Source organism: Lineus longissimus, chromosome 4, assembly GCF_910592395.1.
Source record: "Lineus longissimus chromosome 4, tnLinLong1.2, whole genome shotgun sequence".
Lineage (NCBI taxonomy): Eukaryota > Metazoa > Nemertea > Pilidiophora > Heteronemertea > Lineidae > Lineus > Lineus longissimus.
In genome coordinates this window covers 14926297-14952394 of record NC_088311.1, presented here as the reverse complement: position 1 = coordinate 14952394, position 26098 = coordinate 14926297, and the positions used below count along the sequence as shown (strand labels likewise).

The window sequence follows — 26098 nt, the reverse complement described above, 5'->3', positions numbered from 1 at the left end:
GGACTGGATCCAGATTACATGATTTGGTGGCAGACTTAAGAATGACAGTGCGAACATCCTCTTCAGATACTTGTCTGAAGGAGGACAAACAATTGCCCTGGACAGCACTGTCCCTGTCTAAGGCACCTAACGAAGTTGTTTGATCGTCCAACCCTACTCTGATACGCTCAATCTTTTCTAGGTAAAACCGATTGAAATCATTTGCAAGTGACTTGGCACAGTGATGGTTCGGGAGAATAACTTCCTTTGATTTGCCCATCAAGTGGTTTGTTAGTTTGAAAATTGCTTTTTTTATTCCTGCCACATTCTTCGATTTTGTTCGAATAGTATTCCTGTTTTGATGTTCGCAGGAGATCATTCACTATTACGTACTGCTGTCTGTATGCGTTGTGATCCACGGCCAGTTTGGTGCGCCGCCATTTTCTCTCGAGCTGACGGCGCCTATGCTTGGCCACCCTTAGTCCATCGTTATACCAGGCCGCGTGAGGACGTAAGGTGATGATCTTCGTCTGCGCCGGCGCATGCGTATCGATGAGATTGTTCAGCGTTTTGTTGTAAGCTTGGCTGATGGCACATGCTGAATGGTTCAGGTCGCTGATGTCCTTGGCAACAATGTCAGCCCTGAAAGCTGACACATCAATCGATTTGAGCTTACGAAAGGTCAAAGATTTCTGCATCGGAAGATAAGCGTTAAAGTTTGTAGTGAACACCACTGCAAAATGGCCTTTCAACGGTTTCCCTTGTGATGTGCAGAAACCTGGGTCGAACACGTCCGGCTTTGATCGAACTAACTGGCTTTCCTGTCGTGTTATCACAACGTCCAGTAGGTTACCAAGGTAACGGGTTGGGTCCTTGACATGCTGGACCAGGCCGACTGCCTCCAAAGTAGATTTGAATCGGTTGGCCTCTGCATTAGTAGGATCGTTCAGATGAAAATTCAAATTGCCCGTGATAAGAATCTCTTCCTGTATATCTGTATACCGATCCAGGAATGATACCCATTCCTCGAAGAACACTGGTGTCTTGAGTCCGTTGGTATTGGACGGTGGCGGTCGGTAAACCACAGTGACATAGAATGAAACATTGTCGGACTTTATCTTACAATCCATGAATTCGAAATGTGTAAATGCCGGAGACTTTGCAGATGAATCGACAACATTGACACTGAGAGCGGACTTGTAGACAAAGCGCAACTCCCCCATAGCCACCACGGGTTGATCTTGGCACATGGACGGCTGAAAAACCCGGCGGTGCGAGTTCCTGAAGGACAGCATCATCAATATCAGTACCGAGCCAGGTCTCTGTGATTGCTACGATCTCCAACGCATGTGTTGTAATAAAGTCTGACACAGAAAGTGCTTTGTTTTTGATTGAGCGGGGGTTTACAGTACACATTTTCATCAGGTCACGACATTCCGCTAACTTTCTCTTGACACTAGAAGGGTTAACAGTGGTATGTGAGCACCGAATATTGACCACATTTTGAGGATTAGCTCCTTGCGGTTTCCATTCACAATGTCCGTTCACGTGGTTCCCTCCTCTGGCCTTTCTCCTTGATTTGTGTCGTGTCGTAATCCAAGAAGAATTGCTGTCACGTAGTAAGTCGTAGACCTGCAATGTCCTGAATACACTCTTCGAAATTGACGACTGATCGTTAGTCACAGAAGCAATGTCAAAAAGCTCACTTGGGGAGGAACGCCTGACTGGTTTCTGACACATTGTTGGTGCAAAGGAGAAGTACTTAGTTGTTGGTAGTTGCATATGTCCATGCACATGCCTTGTGCATCGATGTACAGGGTCAATGGCTGCCCTTTTTTTTGAGCTAGCACTAGAAATGTGAAAGTTGTTGCTACCAAAAGCACACTTGAGAGCATGATATCCTAATGTTCTTAAACTGGGCAATATATCCTTATGAACAGAATGTGGTGTTTTAAATCCTGATGTCTAGCATGATTCCCACGTAAAAAGCTGTACTTTGTAGACACCAAGGAGCAGCTCATTCAGCGCATGCTTGATGTCATGATACCATATCACGTAGTAAGTCGGCCTTTGTGCAACGCGCTCGCTTGAAAAGGGTTAAAGCAAAATGTAAAGTTCTGGTGCGTGGTATTGGTGGTTGTACTGAAGGTGCTGTTTCGGACATTGTTGAGTGTGAATTGACACCAGCTGGTACCATCTCGGAGCGTGGCTTATGCCCAAGCCACACTATCAAATTATTTGGTCAAACTTTTTCATCAAACTTTTTGGTCAAATTTTTCCATTCTGCCCACTCATGCCACACGGTGGATTTATTTGGTCAACCTTTTCGAATATGGCACCCGTCCAGTCAAGACTTCTATTTGCTCTGGCAGCTGGTTCAGCTGTTGCTGCAATGGCTGCAGCTGTGGCATACCACAAGATGAAGCGTCGCCGTACTAAAAGAACTGTATGGGTCAGAAAATGGATCCAGAGGAGAAAAACAAGGGGATCGTATGCCATGCTAGTAGATGAGTTGCGACTAGAGGATCCAGGATCATACAAGAATTATTTGAGGATGGATGAGGAGACGTTTGAGCACCTAGTTCAACTGGTGACGCCTTACGTGGCAAGGGAAGACACCAACATGCGCGAGGCAATTACTCCAGCAGAACGTCTGGCGGTTACTCTAAGGTTCCTAGCCACTGGGGAAACTTTCCAGAGTCTTCAGTTTTCAACACGGCTGAGTCGCTCAACAATCGGTGCAATAATACCAGAAACGTGCTGTGCAATCTACGAAACCTTAAAGATGGATTATATCAAGGTACGTCCAAACTATCTCTTTCGAGATAATCAGATTTTCATTTGTCACATTTTCTGGAATTGAAATACAAACGAAGGAAATTGTAGGAAGATGATGTATTATTTTCTTATGTATGTTGTTGACTACAAGTGTACAACATTCTAATGATTCGAGAATGCTTCATACATTGCCTGACTTACAATATCACTTGTACCTGAACCTGTATTTTGGCCGAGTGGAACTGTGGAAAACCGGGGAGTGACCATTTCATTACGAAATTGACAGGAAGGTCGAACTGCATTCTCAACAGACAGTGGAAAGAAAGTTTCAGACGGAGGCTGTGCCTGATAGCTGCGATTTTTCACATTAACATAATTCCTCTTGGTGTTCAAATCAGCCTCCTGTCCGTCAAGCAAAGCTAAGCTGATCTTTCTTTTTACATTCTGTCGTACATCTGGAGATTCGATTGCACGAATCTCTGAGGCTACATACTTCCCAAACACATCATATACATCATTCGCTTCTGTTGGCGGAGGCCTATTTGATGCGAGTGCAGCATCTTTTAATTCCGCCAGAGTGTTGGTGGCCGTCTGAAACATTGACACTTCCGCTGAAACCGATTTTGATGATTTCCTTTTCGGATTCCATGAAGACACCTTAGCAGCGATCTTGGAGGTCGATGGTTGCGTATCTACATGTATCACTTTGTCCGATTCATCCTCGGATACTTCGTCGTCATCAGACAGATCCTGAAAAAACAAAGATATCATGTGGTCACTCATTCGTGAAATAAATGTCTATCTTTTCAGGTGCCGTCGAACGAACAAGAATGGCTCAAGGTTGCAGAGGAATTTGAAACAAAGTGGAACCTTCCCCACTGTTTGGGTGCAATGGACGGAAAACACGTTGTTTTCCGCCCACCATTGCGCTATGGCTCCTATTTCTACAACTATAAAGGCACCCATAGTATTGTTCTGTTTGCATTGGTTGATGCCGACTACAAGTTCTTGATGATTGATGCTGGAACCAGTAGTACAATAGTGGGGATTCTAACCCAGAGTCTAATCTCAGTCAAATTTATTCAGTCAAATCTCAGTATAAATTTATCTGAGTTAATTCCAGTCATTTCTCAGTCAAATTTAATTCCTAGTCTAATTTCAGTCAAGTAACTAATTTGTCCAAATTTCCTAATTTTTCTAAATTGTCTAATTTTTCTAAGTTTCCAAAATTTCCAAAAAATAAAAAAGTGAAAAACTTTTTATATAATAAATGAACACCTTTCCATCAAATGCTGAACTTGAAGCACGAGTGACAGATTATACAAAATTTAAAGATCTTCCAGAAAATACGTGGTATAAAATTAAATCATTTCGAACCATCACCACAAAGATAGGAGAATCAACCATCCTTGAACTAGTAGACGCAGAAGCGAAAGCATACACAGTCTGGGCCACGTCGATCATCAAACAAAAGTTAAATCTGAACCACAATTACATAAGATTCACAGGAGTGAAAGAAACCAAACAAGGGAAGAAATTCTATGGGTTCAACTTATTGGACTAAAATAAATTGTAAATAAAATGAAAGAAGAATGTATCAATTGGAGACATCTTCCTGATAATACTTGGTATAAAATTGAAAAGATAGAATATTCATCATCAGATAAATATGGGTTTTCAATCTTTTTAATTCCTAAATATTCAACTCTAATATATATTGTAAAATTGACAAAACGAATTAAGGATAAAATTCTCCAACTGGATGAAAAATTAGATTTGAATGATGTCTTCATTTTTAAAAAAGACAATGATATCTCTCAACATTGGGTTTAAAACTTATACTCATCCTATATCTAATACAAATTATTTTAGTGTAAATAAAATGGAAGAAGTATATGCTAAGTGGAAAAATATTCCTGATCATACCTGGTATAAAATTGATAGATTGGACCATTTATCAATCACAGATAAATATGATTTTTTACTATTTGTATATCCAAGAGATGATAAAAAAACATTGTATATTGTAAGATGTCCAAAACGAATCAAGGATAAACTTATAGATCTAGGTGATATAAGCTCTATTCTACACGATGATGTCTTCATTTTTAAAAAAGACAATGATATCTCTCAACATTGGATATTTTAAACAAATTATTTTAGTGTAAATAAATGAACAAATCGGTGAAAGCTCTTATAGGTGTCCTAATCTTGTCATTGACAGGAAATGTTATTTTAACAGGAATTAATTTTATACCTAGACATACTCCGATGATAAACATCACAGACTTGCCAATCAATGTCACGTGTCTAATGTCTCAAAAAAGAGTGTTAATTAAAAATCATATCTATGGTCATGTATGTTATAACCCATGGCTTGATATGTCTATCATAGACCTAAGGTATTATAAAGATGGCATTGTAAATCTGACTGATATAATTTTATAAGCTCTTAAGCTTATTAAATTACTCATCCGCATTACTTTTGTCTAACCTTGCTTTACAGCCCAAACTGATTATCTCAGATGAAGGTTAAGTCATTTCAGATTCTAAGATGAGCTCAAATTCACTCGCAGATATCGTACCATTGTCCAAATATCTGGACAGTAAATTATCAATGCCTCGTAAGCATGCTTTTTTCTCAGTTAAAATTGCTAAATGTTTTTTCTCCTTCTTCCTTAACTTAGGAACAACAATTTTTCCAACTAAGCCTAACACTGTACAAATCGCAGAAATTGGAATGCTAATGACATTACCAATCACAGATGCCGCTCCAATGGAGGCGACAGTGACACTAGTAATATACATACCAATTTCACAACCGTGTAAGATTTGACTCGCTTTTTTATAATGTTTATGACATTTTTTTCTTTTATCAATAGCTAGCTCTAATTCATTAATTTTTTCTTTAATTTTTTCAAGTCTAAATTGTTCAGCATCACAATCCATTTATTCTAATCGTAAATCAATGGAAACAGGTGTTAAAAAGTCAATAGTCTCATCATTCTGATCTTTAACCTGTAGTTCAATACTAGTATGATCGTGCTTTGCGATCTTTACTTTTTGAAGGGAGGTATATTCATGAATATCACCATAATATTTACCTTTGGGAACAAATGATGTAATAAGATCACTGCGTTGTCCATTTCTTAAATTTTTATGACCATCCACAATGGAACAAGAAATTCTGTACTCATGATAAGGCAAAAGTTTACAAGGTGTATTCCCAGTAATTTCTGAGCTGATGAAGGTAACTTCATCACGCGTCATGCCTAATATGTCACCTAGTTCTTGATGAACAATAACTCCAAAGGGTGGTTTCACTTTAATGGTTATTTTCCCTAATTCAGGACTATAGGTTAAGTCAAAGTCATCAGCATGTCCTTTTTCTTTCAATGCTTCCTTAATCGCTTTATTATAAGTCGCTGGTGTATAAAATCCATCAGGAATAACAATGATATCCTGTGCTGTATATTCATCATTAACCACTGTCGCTAAGCGTAGATGACTATTTCCTTTCTTCCTTGAAAAATTATAGTATGTCATAGGAATAATAGCTCTTTCAACCTGTTCAGTGTTATATAATTGAATACTACTTGGAAGTAAAACCCTTAATACATTATGAAATCTAACGTTCATTTATTTTAGTAGAAATTTTATGTGCTTTTTGTTTAATGGTGCCTATATTGGTTGATAATACTTGAATAATCACTAAAATAGTGACTGCGACCATAATAATCAGATGCTCTGCTAAAAATCCTACAACATTAGCGACTGCTTTCAAGAGAGTAGACACAATAGTGCCTAAAATGCCAGGCAAAGCGAGTAAAGCTTTCTTGCCTAAAGAAAGTAACCACTGTTTAAATTTGATCAAACCTTGTGTAATTTTACTAGGCTTAGAAGGAATACTGGGTCTTATAGGTTGGCTGGGTCTATTAGGTCTTCCAGGTGTATCAGGTTTAACTGACTTAGAAGGAACACTTGTTTTGAATAAAGAACCTATAGTGCTGCCAATGGCAGACAATGATATAATCACTGCAGTTACAATAGTAGCAAGTTTAAAGCCTTTCAATCTGAATAATGCTTCAAGTCTGTTTCTTAAAAAAAGTCTTGTATCATTGACTGTATCACGAAAATTGTTAGCTAATTGTCTAAAAGTAGGTCTTGACCGCTCTTTAAGTAAATTTAAATCATCAGATTCTGCTTCATCAGCCTCTCTTAAATTTTGTTCTTCATGATCAATCAAATTTTCCATTTCAATATCATCGCTTTGCCTCAATCTGGTTATCTTATCTTTTATCCTGTCACGTGCTTGCCTATATTTTTCTTTAATCGCTCTCCATTTACGTCTGAAGTAGTCAATGATTTCATCTAACTTAGAATTCTTTGTTTTTATAGGCTTGCCTGTTTCATCAAACACGTGTGTTTGAAGATTGTCTACATCTGCATTAAGATCAACATCAACAAACGTTGATTCACCTGTGTCAAGATTTGTTTCTTGTTCAATATCTTCAGGTGCATCCTCTGCAACATTTGATTCATTTTCAACAATAACGGGAGGTTTATCTGAATATATGTTTGATGATCGAGATCGACCATCTGGACCCAATCTTTCACCTAAATCACCATCTGGGTTCATGTCATCATCAACATATTTAGCATTGCTTAAAATAAATTCTTTTAATTTCACATCATTCTTAATATTTTCACTATAAAAAAAATCACCAGCTACATTTACAATAAAGAATATGTATCCTTTTTTACTTCTAATCACCCATTCTCTACCGGATCTTTCCAGGACTTTCTTTAGTAATTCTCGATCACGAGGTTTAAATCCATATTCCTTTACCATTTGGTCACTAATCCTTTCTTTTTCCATCTCTTCTTGTTCCTCTACTTGATTCCAGATGTTTTCTTTGTAAGTCAATGTCCTTCTACCTTTGTTTTCTTCTCTAACATTTTCACGTATTGGAGTTTCTCCCACATCATCTTTCATAAAAAATTTATGAAATTCTCCACTTCCTTTTCCACTTATAGAGCTCGCAGCATAAGGCTCATAATTATTTTTTAGATATTTTAATTCGATCCCCATTAACTAATTTATACCACATAATACCTCGGTCATCAATTATCATATTCTGTTTCACAGTGTCAATATTGACTTTTGGTTTTAATTTTAATTTATTTTTTTCCATATAGTCAATTAAAAATAAATCTTTTTTATCATAAACTATATCAACGTTTCCTAAATTTTCTTTTGGAACATCTTGTTTTCCAGGTCTTTCCTTTCTTCCTTGATCTTCCTCTCTTCGTTGCTCTTCCTTATTCTCTAGATAATCCTCTGCCTGTTGATTTTCCGTAAATCCATCCCATTCACCATCTTCACCCGGTTCATATCCTTGATTTTTAAAATCCATATCAAAGTCTTCACCACCTTCAGCCATTTATTTTAAATAAATTTTGATAAAACAGCTGATCCAATCACACTCCCTGCAATATAGGCTTGTTCATAATTTTTCTGAGAAGCACTAGGTTTATAGTTTAAAGTTGGCTTAGGATTCAAACTGTCATAATAGCGAATAGAATCTTTCATGTCCATCATGTCAGACTGTGCCTGATGTTTTTTCTGTCGTTGTTCAGCTAGGAAGTCCAGATGTTTAATTCTATTGTGAGACCACGTTGCTGATTCCTTTTGTAATTTTTCATTTGCTAAATCATGTCTTTTACGCTCCTCTGCAGCATTTTTTGCATCAAAGGCGTGAAACATGGCATTACCTCCAACAAAAGCAGTCGCATTAGCTACTGCTCCAAAAATCGTTGTTAAAATCATACCAGCCATTTATTTTTAAAAAATAATGTCAATATTTAACTATGCCAAAAATGGCATAGTTAAAATTAATCAAGAGCTACCAAATTGGTAGCTCTGTTGCCATTAAGGGGTCGCTCCCTTGCTAATTAGTAATATTCTTTGGCAGTCCTTGCTTTTCCAAATAGCCTTTGGTTATGATAGCAAGTGACACCGCTCCAGTGAGCTTTACTGCTTCCATCATATCAGGTTTACTAGGGTCGCCAATATTTGACTTGAGTAGCTTTTTAGCAGCCATGCCATAGCCCACAACAAGTGCGGCTAAAACTGCAGAATGGTAAATGGTGTTTCCAATATTTTTAGTGTCGATCACAGTGCTCATTTATTTATAGTAAAAATTTTTGAAAAATGATGTGCCATTTTTGACACATCATGATATTGACCAAGAAGAAAATTTTTTGAAAATTTATAAGCTTAAATCAGATTTTTGTTTAGGTTTAACATCATGTAATTTTTTTTCAATATTGACAGAAGGTGGTGACTTGGAATAGAACCAAACAAAACCTGCTAAAGTGATGCCACCTATCACTAGTAAAGGATAAGGTATAGAATAATGTTGCTTAATGTCATCCTCTGTTTTACTTTTTTTCTTCCCTTTATTCAATTGACCTAATTTTTTACCCCATTCAACTCTCTTAGGATTCTTTGGCTTTTCAGTTGTTGTAATGTCAGTTGTTGTGTCTTCACTCATTTATTTTATGAAAAATATTATGACTATTAGCGACTATTAAAGTGACTATTATTATGACTATTAAAGTGACTATTAGCGACTATTATTATGACTATTAGCGACTATTATTATGACTATTATTATGATTTAAAATGTGGTGATAGTTAATAAAAATTATGTTGTCATAAATAAAACATGTTTGTAACATTAAAACCAAATGTTAGATTTGACCACTTTGAAGAAATTTATGACAAAGTGGTTGATGTATTAGAAGATGCAAGACATTATCAACATGACATGTCATGTGTGCCCTATAATTTGCGAGAGCATCTTAAAATAGCTAGAAAATATGTCATGTTATATTGTAATCATTGGATATGTCAAGGTTGTTATTCAACCGATTGTACACTATTAGAGAATGAAGTCGTGTGTAATGATTGTGGTGATATAGACAATGCTTTTGTTGGGCCATATAATGAGACTCCATATTTGTGGACCAATTCTATTCAAAGATCCTATATATCTGGCTCACACTATGGTATGGAAAAAACGCATACCTACGTGATATCTAAATTTCAAAAATTTAAAGAATTTGCACAAGATGAACCATTGTTTAAGAAAGTGGACAATCATATCATTGCTAAAGATGTGAAAAGGTTAGAAGATCTATTTGAAAAGAATAAAGACAAGTTGAATAGAAAGTCCTTCTTTTTTAACAAACATATTTTGAGAAAATTAAATGAACACTATCTTTTAGCACCAGCAAGTATCACTATAAAGATGAGAAAAGAGTTGAAAAAAGTGGACAAGCAAGCAGCTGCAGCTGCGAGTGTCCTCACATCTTCTTTAGAAAAGGTGTATGACGATTTTAAAACATTACAATGGCCTTAGATTTTATACAGTCTAGACTCTATAAAATTTTTAGGCCTCCTTTGCTTCACTTTTTTCAATGGCAGTTTCTGCTGTATTGACTATTAGAGTACCTGCTGCTAAAAGTGTGGGGTTCATATAGTGACCCAGTTGTTTTTTAATTTCATGGTTGACGATGACATTGTCATTTAATTTTTCATGTAATTTTTTTTGGTCCAACTTTGGAAATACCATTTTTACCGCTTGAGTATAACCGAAGAGTAAGTTAGACACTAAATCATCAGCAATCTGAGTATTATATTTAATCTTATACTCATTATATAATTTTTCTAAATTTTTTTGTGAGGCTTTTTTAATCGTAGCCTCAGATGATTTTATGCCTAGTTTACTGAGTAAGCCTGATTGATAGTGTGACAGTAATTCACTTCGCATTGTGTCTACAGAATCTTCTTCCACACTAGTTTCCATTTATTTACAATAAAAAATAATCAAAAGGCATCGTTCTGCGCAGTATAAGCTTCTTTCCTGCATCAATCTGTGCCATTAAAATGTCTTTTTCGCTTTGTGGAATACAGCGATTTTCTTTAAAAATCTGATCCATAGAGAGTTGATCATTCATGGTGTGAATCACCATATGTTTACAATTTTCTCTAAAATCTTTTACAACTGCATTATATTTTTGAGTCAAAAGCCAAACAGAAATGCCATAATGTCTTCCTGAGAAAGCTAGTTCAGTCAATTTTGTACACTTATTCTTTGATTCCCAGAGGTTCGCACAATCATCAATGATAAATAATGTGTGATGATCTTGACTTTTTAAATTGTCAATCGCATCTTCTAAACAACTGTTTAAATCTGTCAGTACTAATTTTGGAGGATAAACAATGACACCTTTATCTTGTGTCATCCATGCTCTATCTTGGTAAGTTTTATTCATGTCAGTCGTAGGACAAAATAGCACAATATCATCAAATTTTTTACGAAATTCTTTTTCGAGTAAATCCAGTATAAAGTAGGTCTTGCCACAGTCAGTCATGCCTACGATTAACATATTGAATGGTGGATCACAATAAAATTCACTCATTTATTTTAGTGCACAATACCCTTTACGCGTTTATTCTCAAGCCCTACTAGTCCATCAGCGACAATATAGACAAGCATGTCATATTCTGTTTCAGTACTTCTGGTAATTTCAAGCTGTAAACCATGTTTAATATTGCTCATGGCAGTGCCAGATCCATGTAAATAGTTATCCTCTGTACTTCTTAGATAAATCCACAGAGCATATTTATGATTTTCATAGAATTTCTCAACATCCATCATGCAGTCTTCAGTTTGCTTAAGATCTTCTGACATATAAAGTCGTTTGACTTCATCAAATTGATTATAAGCTTTCATGCCTGACTTGTATATACAGTGAGAAATTCCTTCTGAAATAATGGTCACATTAGTGATCTCTGGATTTTGAAAACTTGTATTTTCGGCATCATACTCAGCGTAATTTTTCTGGAAAAATATCAAAATACCCTTTGTTGATGCACGATTGACATCTACATTGACATTCATGCGCTTATTCTTCCCAATGGAGTCTGTCCTCAAAAGATGCACGTCTTCATATCTAAATTTAGTATCAGCATAAATTGCTTCGATTTCCTCACTAAGTTCTGTGGAAAAGACTGTTTCATACTCAAGTTGAATATCTTTCACAGCATATGTTTTTGATGATGCAGTGCCTGTCACCACATATTTTGCATCATTGAATTTGATGTTATATTCAATGGATTCTAAAATAGCTGATGGGTAAAAAGGTAGATGATCATCAAACAGTTCTGACTCAATAGGAATACAATATCTGTCACCAAATGCTGTTTTAAGTGCATCTTTTCGTTGCTCCTTGTCAATACCTTGCTGAACACGATTTTTCCTCTGCTTGTCTGTCAACCAAAAGTCCTTGAACGTAGTATAGATGTAAGATTTGTCCACTTCACTCATTGTTTTTCCACCCAATTTAGTAGTAATTCTTTCTACAATATTTCGACCTACATTCGCCACAAATCCAGCTGCTGCAGCATTGGCTGCATTACTTGCTTTTGATGAAGTCGAAAGTTTAAATGTAAGTTTCAAACTTTTAGGAACAATCACTTGTCCTTTTTCAAGCTGAGGAATTTTCACATAAAGTGTTTCTCCAGGATTCACAGAATTAGGATTATTGGTAATGACTTCATAATTTCTTTTAGCTTTGAGCCCCTTGGCTACTTTGTTTGATCTATAAGGATCAAGATATTTACCAAACGATGTGTCCATTTATTTATAGTAAAATTTTTTAATTAAAATAAATGAGTAATTTATATTATAACTTTGATCAAATTCAAGATGTGGAAGACAAGTTCAATGCAGACATCCTCAAGGTTAAAGATAGATTTAATTTGTGGGATTATGAGATTGACAAAGTACTAGTTGAAATTAAAGAAGAGATCCTCAAGGTTAAAAACAGTTCGTGGGGTGCAGACGTTATAACAGCGAGTAAAGTCAACACTAAAGTGGATCAACTTGAGATATCAGTGAATGACAGTTTCACCAAATTAGAAACATGATGGGCTATCGTTGGAACTTATTTAGACTATATGGTCACTCGTAGAAGATGGAAAAATGTGCCAAAAGAGCTGAAAGAACTTCCTTCATTGCAAATTGAGTAAGCTGTTTATAGTGTGATTTTACATTATAAACATGTTACTTCTTTCTCAACCGTGAGTCAACACTGTTTTCTTGATCAAGTCCTTCTTTGTGTTTAATTGTTGACTCAATTTTAGCTTCTTTATCTGCTTTCTCAACCTCAGAAGAATCAGCTTCTTCATCAATTGTAGCTAGCACTTGCTGCAAAGCATCAAGTCTAATTCTTTCGTCATTATTTAAGATAGCATGAACACCTTCAATATGTTTGATAGTGTACGTTCTATTGCTCCAAATCTGTTTGTAACCCTTTGTAAATAGTGGTCTCTTCAATTTTTTTCTAACTAATTCTCCAATGTTAAACTTGTGTACAACAGGCATATATTTTTCTGCATTTAATTTAACTAATTCAGTAGCATGAAGGTTAGCTTCATTTGGACTATAATCTAAAATGCCAGAATGAGGTCTTTCATTGTATGCACTAATGTAATCTTGCAAAGGATCAACCCATTTGACTGTATTTTTCTCTGTGAAATCTTTGAAAACCATTTCTTTAATAGTTCTACTCAATCTATCAATTAAGCCTAATGCATGATGATCACCAATATCCACTGTTCCATGTCTAATGTTTAATTCTTTAAATAAATCTTGTAGTGGTTTGTTTAAAAATTCATTGCCTGAATCTGTAATAATAAGTGAAATACTAGAAGTATCATTATAAATTTTTTCAAAGCCATTTTTCACTTCAAACTTAGTTTTATTTTTTAATGCTTCAGCATAAGCTTTTCTTGTAAATGTATCAATAGCAAGTAAAATCCATTTATACCCTTTATTTTGTCTTGAATAATTACTCATGTCCAACAAATCCATGAACCAAAGAGCATTTTCACGATAAGCTATAATGTGACCTTGGATTTTATTGAACTGCTTTTTGTGAAGCTGATAGCTTTTCTGAGATTTTACAAATTGATCAATGTCATCAAATTTTATACTAGGATCCTTCTTTTTCATGATTTTATAAAATTTTAAAGCAGAAGGATATTTGTACCTTGCATATGCTTCTTGCACACTCTCACCGTTCATGGTGTGTTTATTTTAGAGAATAGTTTGAACTAAAAAACCTACAACAATTAATCCTATTGTAAAAGGTAGATGACTCGCTTCATTCATCTCATGTGATGTTTGCGGTTGTTCGTCCATCAAATTTGATGAATTAGTTTGCGGTTGTTCTGTCTTCAAATTTGAAGACAGAGTCACTTGTCGCTTTTTTCTGACATTGATATGTGAATTAATGCCAAATGTTGTATTGTCTGTAGCGGTTAACAGAGAGTTATTATAACCCTCAATGGTGCCAATATGTAATCGCATATGACTAGGCACAAGTTGTAATCCTAAGCCTACGGCAAAATCTAATCGTGAACCTGCTTTTTCTAAAGCATAGGCATACGCTTGTTTTGAGTGAATGAGTATACTCGCTGACTGAAATGTTTTGATAGAATCGACTAATGTTTGACCTTGAATCGCATCTTCCACTAAGATACTAAATTGTTTCTGTGTGTCCAATGAATCAAGAATATCCTGACGAATCATGGTTTGTGAACCTAAAATACAATACACATAGGTTCGAATGGATTCATTGATGCGACTCATGCCCGCTTTAGTCAATCCTTGACTGTCTAGGACGATAAAATTTGTCCAATCGTCTGAGTAAATGAACAATAAAGTGTCAATATAGAGTCTATGATGGTCTGCATAGACATATCCTTTTTTATCAGCATTAAATGGAAACTTACTAGGATCATTCAAATAATAGTTACCATTGTCCATGACAATATCCAAAACTTGTATTTTCCCTTTGTGAAAATAGTTGAAGTCAACAGAGCCAAATTCAAGTTTCAAATTTTCATAAGCTTGTTTATTGTAGGGATTTTTTAATGCATTAAAGTCAGGATTTGATGGCAAAGGAATTTTTAGCTGGTGTAATATCTTTCTGATGGTAAAATAGACATGGAATCTAAAAATACTTTGAACTAAAGGATCAGCATGATTAATATGATTATGCCAGCTTACACCTGAACCTGATGTCGCACACCATAATGCAAATTTAAATTGGTTTTCCCAGTTATCCATGGTCGCATGTTTAATATACTCTTTCACTTGTGCATAGGTAGTAAATTGTCTTGGAGTCATCTTATCCGGGAAAATATCAATGGTATTGAAGTAAAAAAATTCAGTGGGCGTGACATAGATTTTTTGATGGATGAAAGGACTCTTTTTCAACGCATTATTTTTATACTTGAGAGGATAGCTGACATTTGGGTTAAATTTAAGATAGTTAGGAAATGTCATTTATTTTAATTTATTTTTTCTGCTGTGCCAAAAATGGCACGGTAGTTTGCTAGGCCTCAAGACCTCAAGGGCTAACTAGACCTGTTGCCATTAAGAGAGCTACCAAATTGGTAGCTCTTGTTTAATGTTTAAAGCCTAGAGCTTTAGTGGAGATGCCATCTTCTAATATGGTGCGTTTATCATCATTTGCATTCAACGCTACTTTGGACACTTTCTCAGTATACAATTGATGATGTCTTGACCTAAACACATTCATGCTTTTTTCGATTGGTATTTTTTCCAATAGTACTTGTTTGTAATCCTCAAAGGAAATCTCATTTTTAACGACTTGTTTCTTCACACCTTTACACTTTTTGACTTGATTGTCTTTATCAGTTGTATAGGCATACAACTTAGACCTCAAAGCGATGAACTCAGTGATCACATGACCAGCTTCTTCGTCTTTGAACTTACCAATGACTTTCTTGTTCGTTTCATCAAACAGTGGATGGTCTTTTGGAAAATTAGAGAAGTCAAATAATTCAGCATCTTGTTTCATGTCTTTGTAGATATCATCAGTTTCTATATGATAAACTAGTGAGTCAGTATCAGTGTACAACAGTTGTGCTTTGTCACCCTTTTTCATCATATAATTATAGTGGAAATCATACATGTGTATTTTTGAGAGATCAAGAATCGCTTGTCACATAAAGATGGGTTTATTCAAACACACTTCTGATTTTTGAGATTCCACCATAACTAGATCTTCGCTGAAAATTTTATGATCTTTATAGTTGTTTGAATTGACTACTTTTCGAAGCTGAGGGACATTTGTAGTCAATTTTATTTTTTTTCTGTCTCTGACGGACTCCATTGTTTTTCCAAAGCATGAATTGTTCATCAGTTTGAAAAAATCCTTTTCAAAGTCATTTTTCGCTTTGGCTCGTTGACTTGTGTTTAAGTCAATGTACTCTTTCAAAAAGTATGATTCTGTATAAGAAATGCCTCTATGAATCTTAGTCAATGTTAAACCTTGGCTCAGATAGAATTTCAAAGCCTTGTGATGTACAATATATATTTTTTCTTGTTCCTAAGATTAGGAATCAACTTATCATTCACATGTTCAGGTGCTAATGGATAGGCATTGTGTAGGTCATGTAAATGCTGAGGATAGTCTAAGTCCACTTCTAAAGTACATGGCATGCTTTGCCATGCGACTAATTCTGATGAGGTCATCCATTTAAAGTTAGAATGTGGTAATTTTTCACTCATCGATAATCCATACAAATTATTCGCATCAACATAGGTGATGTAACTTATAGGTTTTTCTGAGTCAAAATCTTTCAAATATGGATTATTTGCTTTTGCATATCTGTGACTTGATTGACAAATTCCCCCTCTAATGCCACATTCAAAGAAGTTGTACATGTCAACATCTGTTAAAAGTTCAATGTTAACATCAGTCTTTTTCAACATGGCTTGCCAAGACAATCCTGAAGCCGAATAAGCCCAGACTGGATCTAAACTATAGATGGTCATGCAGGTCTGTCTGAAATTTTCTAAAATGTCTGCTAGTAAAAGAACATCTGTTTTGAGATAGAGATTGTGATAATCTCGAAAGGTTTTGCAGTCAAATGTTTTCCACACATGTTGAGCATGATTGTAGTCCTCAACTGAGATGTGTGTCGCATTCAATGTGGAGCTAAATGCTTCAATCGGAGGTAATTCTTTTTCATCAAATTTTTCATACGAGTCAACCCATTCATACGGATAGATGCCTTTTCTGGTGACTAAATCAAATTGGTCACCTTGGAAAAATTGTGCCAGGTTTTTCTTTTCAGAATTGGGTAGATTCTTAGCTAGGTTTGCTAGTGAAGACTGCATAAGCCTATAAGAATCAAGAAATCTGATGGATAGAGTCTTGTGCTCATCTACCTGTAACTCCTTGCTGAATGAAATATAGTTTTCACTATTTTTCGCGATGACATTCAGTCGCCCTTTCAGATTTTTCACAAATAAGTGAGCATCATAACCTGATAAATTGTGAAAGTACACTGGTATGAAATCAGGTGCTTGTAATTGAAGATTACACTTATTACAGGCTGCTCCTCTGTATTTTCCATTAAAATGGTTGTGATCACGAACTTTATAATTTTTTTCTGTGAACACCTTGTGACAGGCATAACATGTTTTAGCTGTCTTGTGCTTCACCTTTTGTTCTTGCGTTAAGGCTAACATAGCTTTAGGGTTGAAATGATTGTCATGAATGTCATACACAGCTTTTTCAATCTCTTCACAGAACCTTTCTCCGATATTTTCATTATCATCGTTGACACTAAATTCTACAAAGACATTGTCAGTCTGAATTTGATCCTTATCATAACATATGTAGAAACTGAATGAGTTAGGAATATGTTCTTGAATTTGAACAGTCTTTTCACCAAGATTTTGGTTGACTGTTTTCAACGATGATTCAAAGTCTGCGACAATCAAGACAGGATGTTTTTGTTCGAATTTTTTATTTTTAAATTCCAGGATCTTTTCATGCTCCTTAGGCATGCTCACTCTGACACATTCAAACTTCTTACAGTTGTCACTATGTTGATTGTATCTTTCATTGAGAAGGTTACTATTTGATGCTGATATAACTTTCATGCATCTGAAGCATATTTTAACTGCTTCTTTATGTTTAGAATGTGAAGCAGATGTGAAGCCTTGAGAAATTTTTAATCCAAGCATAATGGTAGTTAGCATTATCTTTCACATCTTCTATTTTTTCACCTTCTGGAACATCGTTACTATCTTTGTAGTGTAGAAGATTAATATACTTATCTTCTGCTAAAATTCTCTCAGATAGTCTCACTGGGGAAATGGGATAAACTACTGTTTCATTTCCAAAGCATACTTTTTGTCTAGGTATAAATGTAAATACATTGACTGCTAAGTCAGGATTATTCTTCTCAAATTTCTCAATATCCTTGATTTTGACTGGATATTCTAAATCTTTGAACATGGGGTCAAATTCAGATTTGTTATAATTTGACACTCGTTCTTGATGTTTATCTAAATTTAATAATGCAGCTTCAACTGAGTATCTGAAGCATTTTTGATCATCATTTTGGACATTAATCACTGCTTTTTTATGTTGAATCTTATCTGGTAAAGTAATATAGCTTGATCCTGACAGAGGTGTGTAATTGACTGTGTGTAATTCAATCTTGATGACTTCTAAAAATTTCCAACCTGACCCTTCATTAACTAAATTTTCAAGTTCTTTAAGGAAGTCTTCAATGATTTTGTTATAATCTAGTTCTTGGCCTACATAAAGTGTGTGTCTCGAACGCAGTTGAAATTCTTTTAATTCATTCTTCCTTTTCATTAAAATGGTAAGGACTAGATTAATTTTTAATCCTTCCTTATTTTCAGCTTTCAATTTATCTTGAAGAGATGATTTAATTTTATTGAGATAGTTCTCAATGTCAATATGAGGCAAGCCTTCCATTTGAAAATGATTCACAAAGCCTCTGAAAGCTGAGTCTACTTTTTTAAATGTTTTTAACTCTGTATGTTTTTCAATCAATTCCTGGATTATTTTTTTAGTCATAGAATTTTTAACATTAATATCAAGTTCCTTCGCCTGTTTGAAAAGATCTGATTTTAAAATACGTTTAATGGGTTCTTTGGTCAGAAGCTCTTTGGAAATTTTTATGACCTAATTCTTTGACTTTTTCTAAAAGTGGTTTTCTAATGGATATTTTTGGCTTCACAGGTCTTGGTTTAATGTTGGTCAGATTTTCTTTTTGGATTTTCTCTTCAATTATATTTTCTAGCTGCTCCTTTTTGAATTTTCTAGGATTTAACCCTAGTCGTTGAGCTAAAACTCTTTTTTCAAGCTGAGTGAGTTGTGACATTGGCTTGTCAATTTTCACTTCGATGTCGTTGAAACTGTTTGGGATTTGTTGAAGTTTTTCTAATAGCTTTTCTCTCGATAGACTTCCGTAATTCTTCAGTCTATTTCTGAAGGCTAGAATTTTTAGTTCATCTGAGGAAAGTCCCATATTTCTAATCGCTGTGGAGGGTTCCATTTATTTATGAAAAATTTTTTGATTAAACTCATGTTTAGGGGATTCCCCCCTTTTTTTTTAGTTTCAGTTTCAATAAGTTATTTTATAGTCAATAAACATGATTATAAGATGACTAATGAATGGAGTCCTTTACGGCGATTAGAAATATGAAATCAGATTTTTTTAGTGAATTTTAGATTTCTACATAATCACCACTTGGTCAAAATGTAGAATTCAGGGCTCACCACCGCCCATGATAATTATAGAATTATCATGGATGGAGTCTTCTTTTATTGTATAAAAAGTTTTTAGTTAAATTTCATCTTCTAGAAATTCAGAAGCTAGTGACACATTTTGATAATATAATTTGTAGACAATTTTCTTCCCTTTTTTCCTGTTTTCTTCTGTTGTAATAGGTCTCAAATTACGCCAGTTCCAACATAACATAAGCTCTTCATCAACAGTATGGTCAAAATGTGATTGTGGAATAATATGATCAATATGCCAATAATCACCATAGTTTTTCCAATTCATATTTTCATCAAATTGAAACTCAATCCACTTGTACAGACCATCTAGAGAACAGTCCATAGCTTTCTCAAGTTTAGATTGTTTATATTTATGATGAAGACATTGGGACAATATTGATGAAAGATTCCGTGATATTTTTAAAGATTCGTCATTTGACTTTTTTATTCTATAATAGTTTGTGTGATAATTGTTTGTACATGATTTACAACTATAACTTCTACCATATTTACATCGTTTCTCTTTTTGAAAATCATTCAATAATTTCTCTTGAGAACACTTTGTACACTTTCTAACAAGAGGTTCCATTTACCATAAAATAATTTTTGTTAAGTATAGGATGAGTATAACATTAGTCCTTTTTTTATTTTTTGAACATTATGACATTTTGGACAATTTTCATAATTTTGAACAAATTAGTTACTTTGACTGAAATTAGACTAGGAATTAATTTAGACTGATAAATGACTGGAATTAATTTATACTGAGATTAGACTTGGATAATTTAGACTGGGGATTGACCTCTGGGTTAGAATCCCCACTATTGTACTACTGGAACCAACGGTCGTGTCGGAGATGGAGGTGTTTTCAGGAAGAGCGATCTCAATAACGCTATGGCGGATGGGACTATACATTTTCCTGAGGCAAAACCCTTACACGATTGCGATGCCACCATGCCCTATTTTTTCGTAGCAGATGATGCTTTTCCTTTACAAACTGACATCATAAAGCCGTATCCATTTAGAAATCTTGATAAAGACAAACGTGTTTTCAACTACCGCCTGAGTCGGGCTAGGCGTGTGGTTGAAAATGCATTTGGGATATTAACAGATTTCGCGTGTTTCTTGCTCCTATTCTGCTATCCCCTGAGAAAGTGCAGATGATCATTCTGGCTGCTTGTGCACTGCACAACTTCCTGAGGGTCCATAATTCGGCCAAGTACTTCCCTCCCAGGGCAGTAGATAGGGAACAATTAAACCGCGGTGTTGTAGCTAAGGGGGATTGGAGATCAGTTAAGAAAGCTGAGGAGGCTTTCCAAGGTATTGAACATCAGTCTGGAAACCGTTATGCCAATGATGCACAATCACAAAGAGATGCTCTGCGCGGCTATGTGAATGGCATCGGACGAGTAGCATGGCAGGACAGATTTTGCAGCTAAGCCTGACAGTAGAAATACTTCGATGTGCAATGTACATGAATGTGTTGATATAAAATAAACATATTAACTGTCTATTCACCTTGTACATTTGATCGTCATGTTCATCGGCCATGGTAGATGTACTGCATCTCGGCTCTAGATGGTCCTTTAAGAACAGCATCTTCTGAAACCACCATACTTTTGGTTGATACATGTCGTTGGCCCCTGCTCCACTTTTGTTCTTCTTCTTCATCTTGTCGAATTCTCTGGACAAATGACTTCGAAGTCCATTCAGCTTCCTTTTAACTGCTTCAACTGTGCAACCTTCACATTTTGGGGAAAGTTTGTCCACGATACCTTGGTAGGCAGTTTCTTTCTTGACCCTATTATGGTACATGGGATTCTTTGTGTCGTAGAGTACAGGGCGGGCCCTGTACTCCTCGATCAAAATGTCTGTGAGTTCTTGTGTCCACATACCAGCAGTTTTTGGGCCTTATGTGCTGACGAGATACCCTTATCTGTTTATATAGTGAAGGAAATGCACAGTGTAGGTGACATAACCATTCAAAATAGGCCTCAACACCAAGAAATGACATATATGAGGACATAGCTATCCATAACAAAAGGCCTGGTCACTGGGTTCAAAGCGTTAATCGAACAATAACAATATTTCCCCGCGCCACACGGTAGGATTCTTGTATTATTTGGTCAAATCCTTGGATAAAAATAGGACGGGTTCTATCCAAAACAATTTTGGATTTGGAAATCTGGTTGGTCAAATTTGTGGATTTTCCCCGTGCCAGACGGTAAAACATTTTGGTCAAACTTTTTTGGTCAAATTATATTTTACCGTGTGGCTCGGGCATTAGTATTCCAACCTTTATGTTATGGACAAGATTACTGGTAATCTACCTCAACAAAGGGTTGTGGTTAGTGGTTAGTGGTTGGCCGGAGTTACAAGGCCTGACATTAGCTGACAAGCATTGTGGTACGCCTGGGCCTGTGGACATGCTTATTGGCGCCGATCTTTACCCGAATATTTTAATGGCTGAAATGTTGAAAAGTCCTGATGGTAATCTTGTGGCGCAAAATACTGTGTTTGGTTGGATAGTGACTGGCATTGTGGGGAGGGCTTGTAGTATGCCTCGGCAGAATATATGTCACTTTGTCACATCTGAATCGAACACTGATGATCTCTTGAGAAGGTTCTGGGAAGTTGAAACCATTTAACCGCGAAACGCGCTATCATTAGAGGAAAAGAAGTGCGAGTAGCATTTTGTAGAGACTTGTAAGCGTAATGATGATGGCAGATATGTTGTAGCACTCCCTTTCAAAGATGGACCTGAACTTGGACATAGTCGTGAAACGGCAGTATCGCGGCTGCTGCAGATGGAAAGGAAATTAGCGCGTACTCCGGAAAGACAAAAGCAATACGGGGACGTTGTCAATGAGTATTTTACAATGGGCCATGCAGAAAAAGTATCTGACAATGGGTGAGGTCACAATCCGTGTTAGAATCACACTAACACCTGATTTTAACACCTAACACCAGAGATAACACCAGTTGTGACCTGCTTTGTGTGATCTCTGGATCACACTTGATCTGGGTGTGATCTTTGGGATTAGGTGTCAGGTGTTGGTGTTAGGTGTTAAAATTGGCAAAGGTGTTACACCTCAAACCCAGCTTGGTGTTTAGGATCAGAAAATCTCTATTCATTTTCCTTTTGAGTTAACACTAACCCCTAGGGATCAAGCAAGATTGGAGGTCACAACACTTTACACCAACTGTCTTGTCTTCTGTTAATTCTGCAAAATGTTTCATTTCCCTGCATTTCAAGCAGAATTTCAGCAAAATCTCCCTGTGCAGAGAGGACCAAAGTTAAGAAGAATGCCTGCAGAAACTGAAGAACCCATAGAACAGCATGTTAGGCTCGCTGAGCAACAGATTCAGCTCCTTGCTACCGAGTTTCATGCATGGAGGCAGGGTGAGGGCAGACCAAGGGCATGTCCTGTATCTTCTTTAAAGAGAATTGAGACATTCCTACACATGATGGCATCTGGAGGCTTTTATCGGCAAATAGGATTTTCTGTAGGACTTGCCAAGAGCACCGTCATTGCCTACACGCATGAAGTGGCTAGGTTCCTATACTCTTCATCTCCAAACCACATATCTTTGCCCCAGGATCAGGAATTTGATGACTTGGCCCAGCAACTTAGGACTGTGGATGGTCGTGTTCTTCGCGTCATCATGTTTCTCGATGGTGAAATCGTTAAAATCCAGCGTCCGGATAGAGCTGGAGATGCGTACTTTTGTGGGAGGCATGGTAAATCATGTGACTCTTTGAATGTCCAGCTCGTTGTGGACAAACATGGATGTGTTAGACATGTGGTGAGTGGAATACCAGGGTCTACTCATGACAAGACTGCAATCGAATGGTCTCGGCAATTCATGGCATACCTGGACACCTTGCCAGAAGACGTTGCAATTCTAGGAGATCCAGCATATCGAAACGTTCATCCCAGGGTTGTTTGTACTTTTGTGGGGAATAATCTGCCACAGGAACAATTGCAGTTCAACTTGCAGTGCACCAGACTGAGGCAGATAGTAGAAAGGTCCATAGGGGCAACTGAATTGAAATGGCGAATCAGTCAACTTAAAGAAAACAGGTTTCCAGCAAAGTATGGACCGCTTTTTCCGTCTCAGTGCATGATTGGTATTTGCGTTCTGCACAATCGCTTCACCAATTTCCTTTAAGAGTCCTTGGCCGAAAGGACTTAAGCTGTTTTAATGAACAAACTGGACTCGTAGTTTAAACAAAATGTGCAAAAAATATATTTAAAGCCAAAATTTTACATCGTTTGATGTTTGTCACTTATTGCACCTTTGGTGTTGAGAATTAAAACTGATTAAAATTATCCTGTAGTTCCAATGATCTTAAAAATAACATCAGTAAGCAAAACCTGCTTGAAAAATTGCTTGTCGTTTGACAACTTTCAAAAAAATTACTTGTCAATTTGTGAAACACTTAACACTGCCCAGAAACTTGTGTGTGGCAATTTTTTAAAGTTGATTTTTTTAAAATAAATGAACAGAAAACTGACCTGAAACAATTGGACTCTTATTGAACTCACAGCCTAACCATGGAGGTATAAAATAAGTTCTTATTTATACCTCCATGGCCTAACCTAGTTGATGACAATGGTAACAGGGTGCTATGCTAACTACTGAGGTTCAGATTGATCATTGCTAGCCTCAGAAATCCTGAGCTTATTGACAGTGAAGAATGCAATTCGCATCATAGTCAGTTCTTCAGCAATTGTGTGTAGAACTGCATTCTGGTCTCTCAGCAAATTGAGATACTCTTTTTGACTGTCATTTTGAGCCATCTCACTGAGCTTGTCATCATTTTTCTTTGTTTTCTTGGCTGTGGGCAATTCTGGATTCTCAGTGGGTGGAACTGAATTAGAGAATGATGGAAATTCATCAACATCCATGAAAAGACTAGAAACGCTTGGGGTTGGTGAAACACTCCTGGTACTGCTATTAGCTACTGGTGAGATACTCCTGGCACTAGTGCTGCTACTAGGGAAACTTGGGGCATGGAGGGATGCAAGTGATCCTGAAGATGGGGTCTTTGACTTTGTGCTCTTCTTAGAGCCAGATCCAACCTGAGTAGCATCTCCAGGAAATGTTGATATCTCACCAGGTGTTACAACCATAAGAGGCCTAACACTCCCACCAACTGGGTTATATAACTGATAATATTCTTCATATTTGGCAAAGAGTTCAACTGAATTTCGCAGCTTTCTTTCTGGGTTAAAATCATCAGTCCCTTCCCCTGAAGTTGCCTGTTTCTTAATCACATCCCTATAATCCCTGCCAAGGTTCTTCATCAAATTCTCTATGGAAGATGCTTCATGTTCAACTTCAGCTCCTATCAGTGCATAGAACTCTGCCGCTTTTCCCTGTTTTTTCAATCTGAGATAAGTGTTTCTTTTGTCAATAATGTGCTGAAGTACTTCTATTATTTTGTTCGCTGTCCAGGTGATTCTTCTCGCTGCCATTTTTCTGAAAGTGGAGATAATGGATTAAATAATTTGACAGCTGAATTTGAATGCAAGTGGCACTGGGGGAAACGCCCTACCCCAATAATCATAGCCAAGACAAAAAAATGGGGCTGAAAATTGAGCAGAACATGGGACCTGGACCTAATGCTGAACAAAGAAAACCTATGTATGTAGATGCATAACTCAGTGACAGGCTTTACCAGCAAGGCCCGAGTCTAAGGGCTCTTGGCTCGGCTCTGATTTTTCCCTAAAGTCAGACCCCAGCGCCGGCATCTATTATCACTTATGCAGAACCCATGGTAAAAAAACTCTGTTGCTGTTTTGAAGGGCTGTTTTACCAAGCTTGTAAATCCTCAGTTGAAAGCAATGCCAGGGAAGGAAAGCAAGGACAGCTAACATGGGTTCCTTGAATCTTCGTAATGTTTCCTGGAATCCTACTCTATGTCTGGTCACTATGTGCCATCCAGGCTGAGTGAAATCTACCATTAGGCCCTGATTTCATTTAATTAGATTCATCAAAAGTGTTCAGTTTCGCAGGCTCTGAATAGGTCTTATGTGCTCTAGTACATGGTGTACACATAGCCCTGTGTAGAGAGAATTCCCTGTCATGATGAGTTGATTTTGGCCCATTTTTGAATTAATTCCAGCTTAAAAGATGACAGTTACTAATAAGTACCAACCTTTCTCTTTGATCCGTGTCTTGGGAGCCCCTTTCAGGCATGCACAGTGGGGTAAAATGTGGAATCGGCTCCAAAAGGCTGTTGAAGTGGGAAACAAAATGTCTGCCACTACTATACACCAAACACCTGACACCTAACACCAACACGGAACACTTCAGTCCTTGGTGTGAACTAACACTCGGTGTTAAGGGGTACAGATTAGGTGTGATACAAACACTAACACCCAACACCAGGTGTAAAACTGGTTGTGACCTCACCCAATGAATGTGAAAACAAAGCGTACCACTTGCCTCACAATTGTGTTATCAAAGACTCTAGCACTACAACAAAATTACGCGTTGTGTTTGATGCATCTGCAAAAACATCAACTGGTGTCTCACTGAATGACCGCTTGATGGTTGGGCCGAAAGTACAGGATTACCTATTTGATCCTCTAGTGAGATTCAGGAAACACCCAGT

The 26098-nt window shown here is 36.6% G+C and overlaps 3 protein-coding genes across 3 annotated transcripts; 2 read left to right on the top strand and 1 right to left on the bottom strand.

Moving 5' to 3' along the window:
• Positions 1–2282: 2282 nt before the first annotated feature.
• Positions 2283–12757, top strand: LOC135486765 (uncharacterized). Its single transcript, XM_064769863.1, has 3 exons — positions 2283–2779; positions 3568–3790; positions 12537–12757. The coding sequence occupies exons 1-3, from the start codon at positions 2312–2314 to the stop codon at positions 12755–12757; spliced, it is 912 nt and encodes a 303-aa protein (XP_064625933.1). The 5' UTR covers positions 2283–2311.
• A 3454-nt stretch (positions 12758–16211) lies between these two features.
• LOC135486764 (uncharacterized) lies at positions 16212–17720 on the bottom strand. Its single transcript, XM_064769862.1, has one exon. It carries the CDS (start codon positions 17718–17720, stop codon positions 16212–16214), a length of 1509 nt encoding a protein of 502 aa, XP_064625932.1.
• A 5168-nt stretch (positions 17721–22888) lies between these two features.
• LOC135487296 (uncharacterized) lies at positions 22889–23716 on the top strand. The gene has a single exon (XM_064770890.1). It carries the CDS (start codon positions 22939–22941, stop codon positions 23644–23646), a length of 708 nt encoding a protein of 235 aa, XP_064626960.1. The 5' UTR covers positions 22889–22938; the 3' UTR covers positions 23647–23716.
• The last annotated feature ends 2382 nt before the right edge of the window (positions 23717–26098 follow it).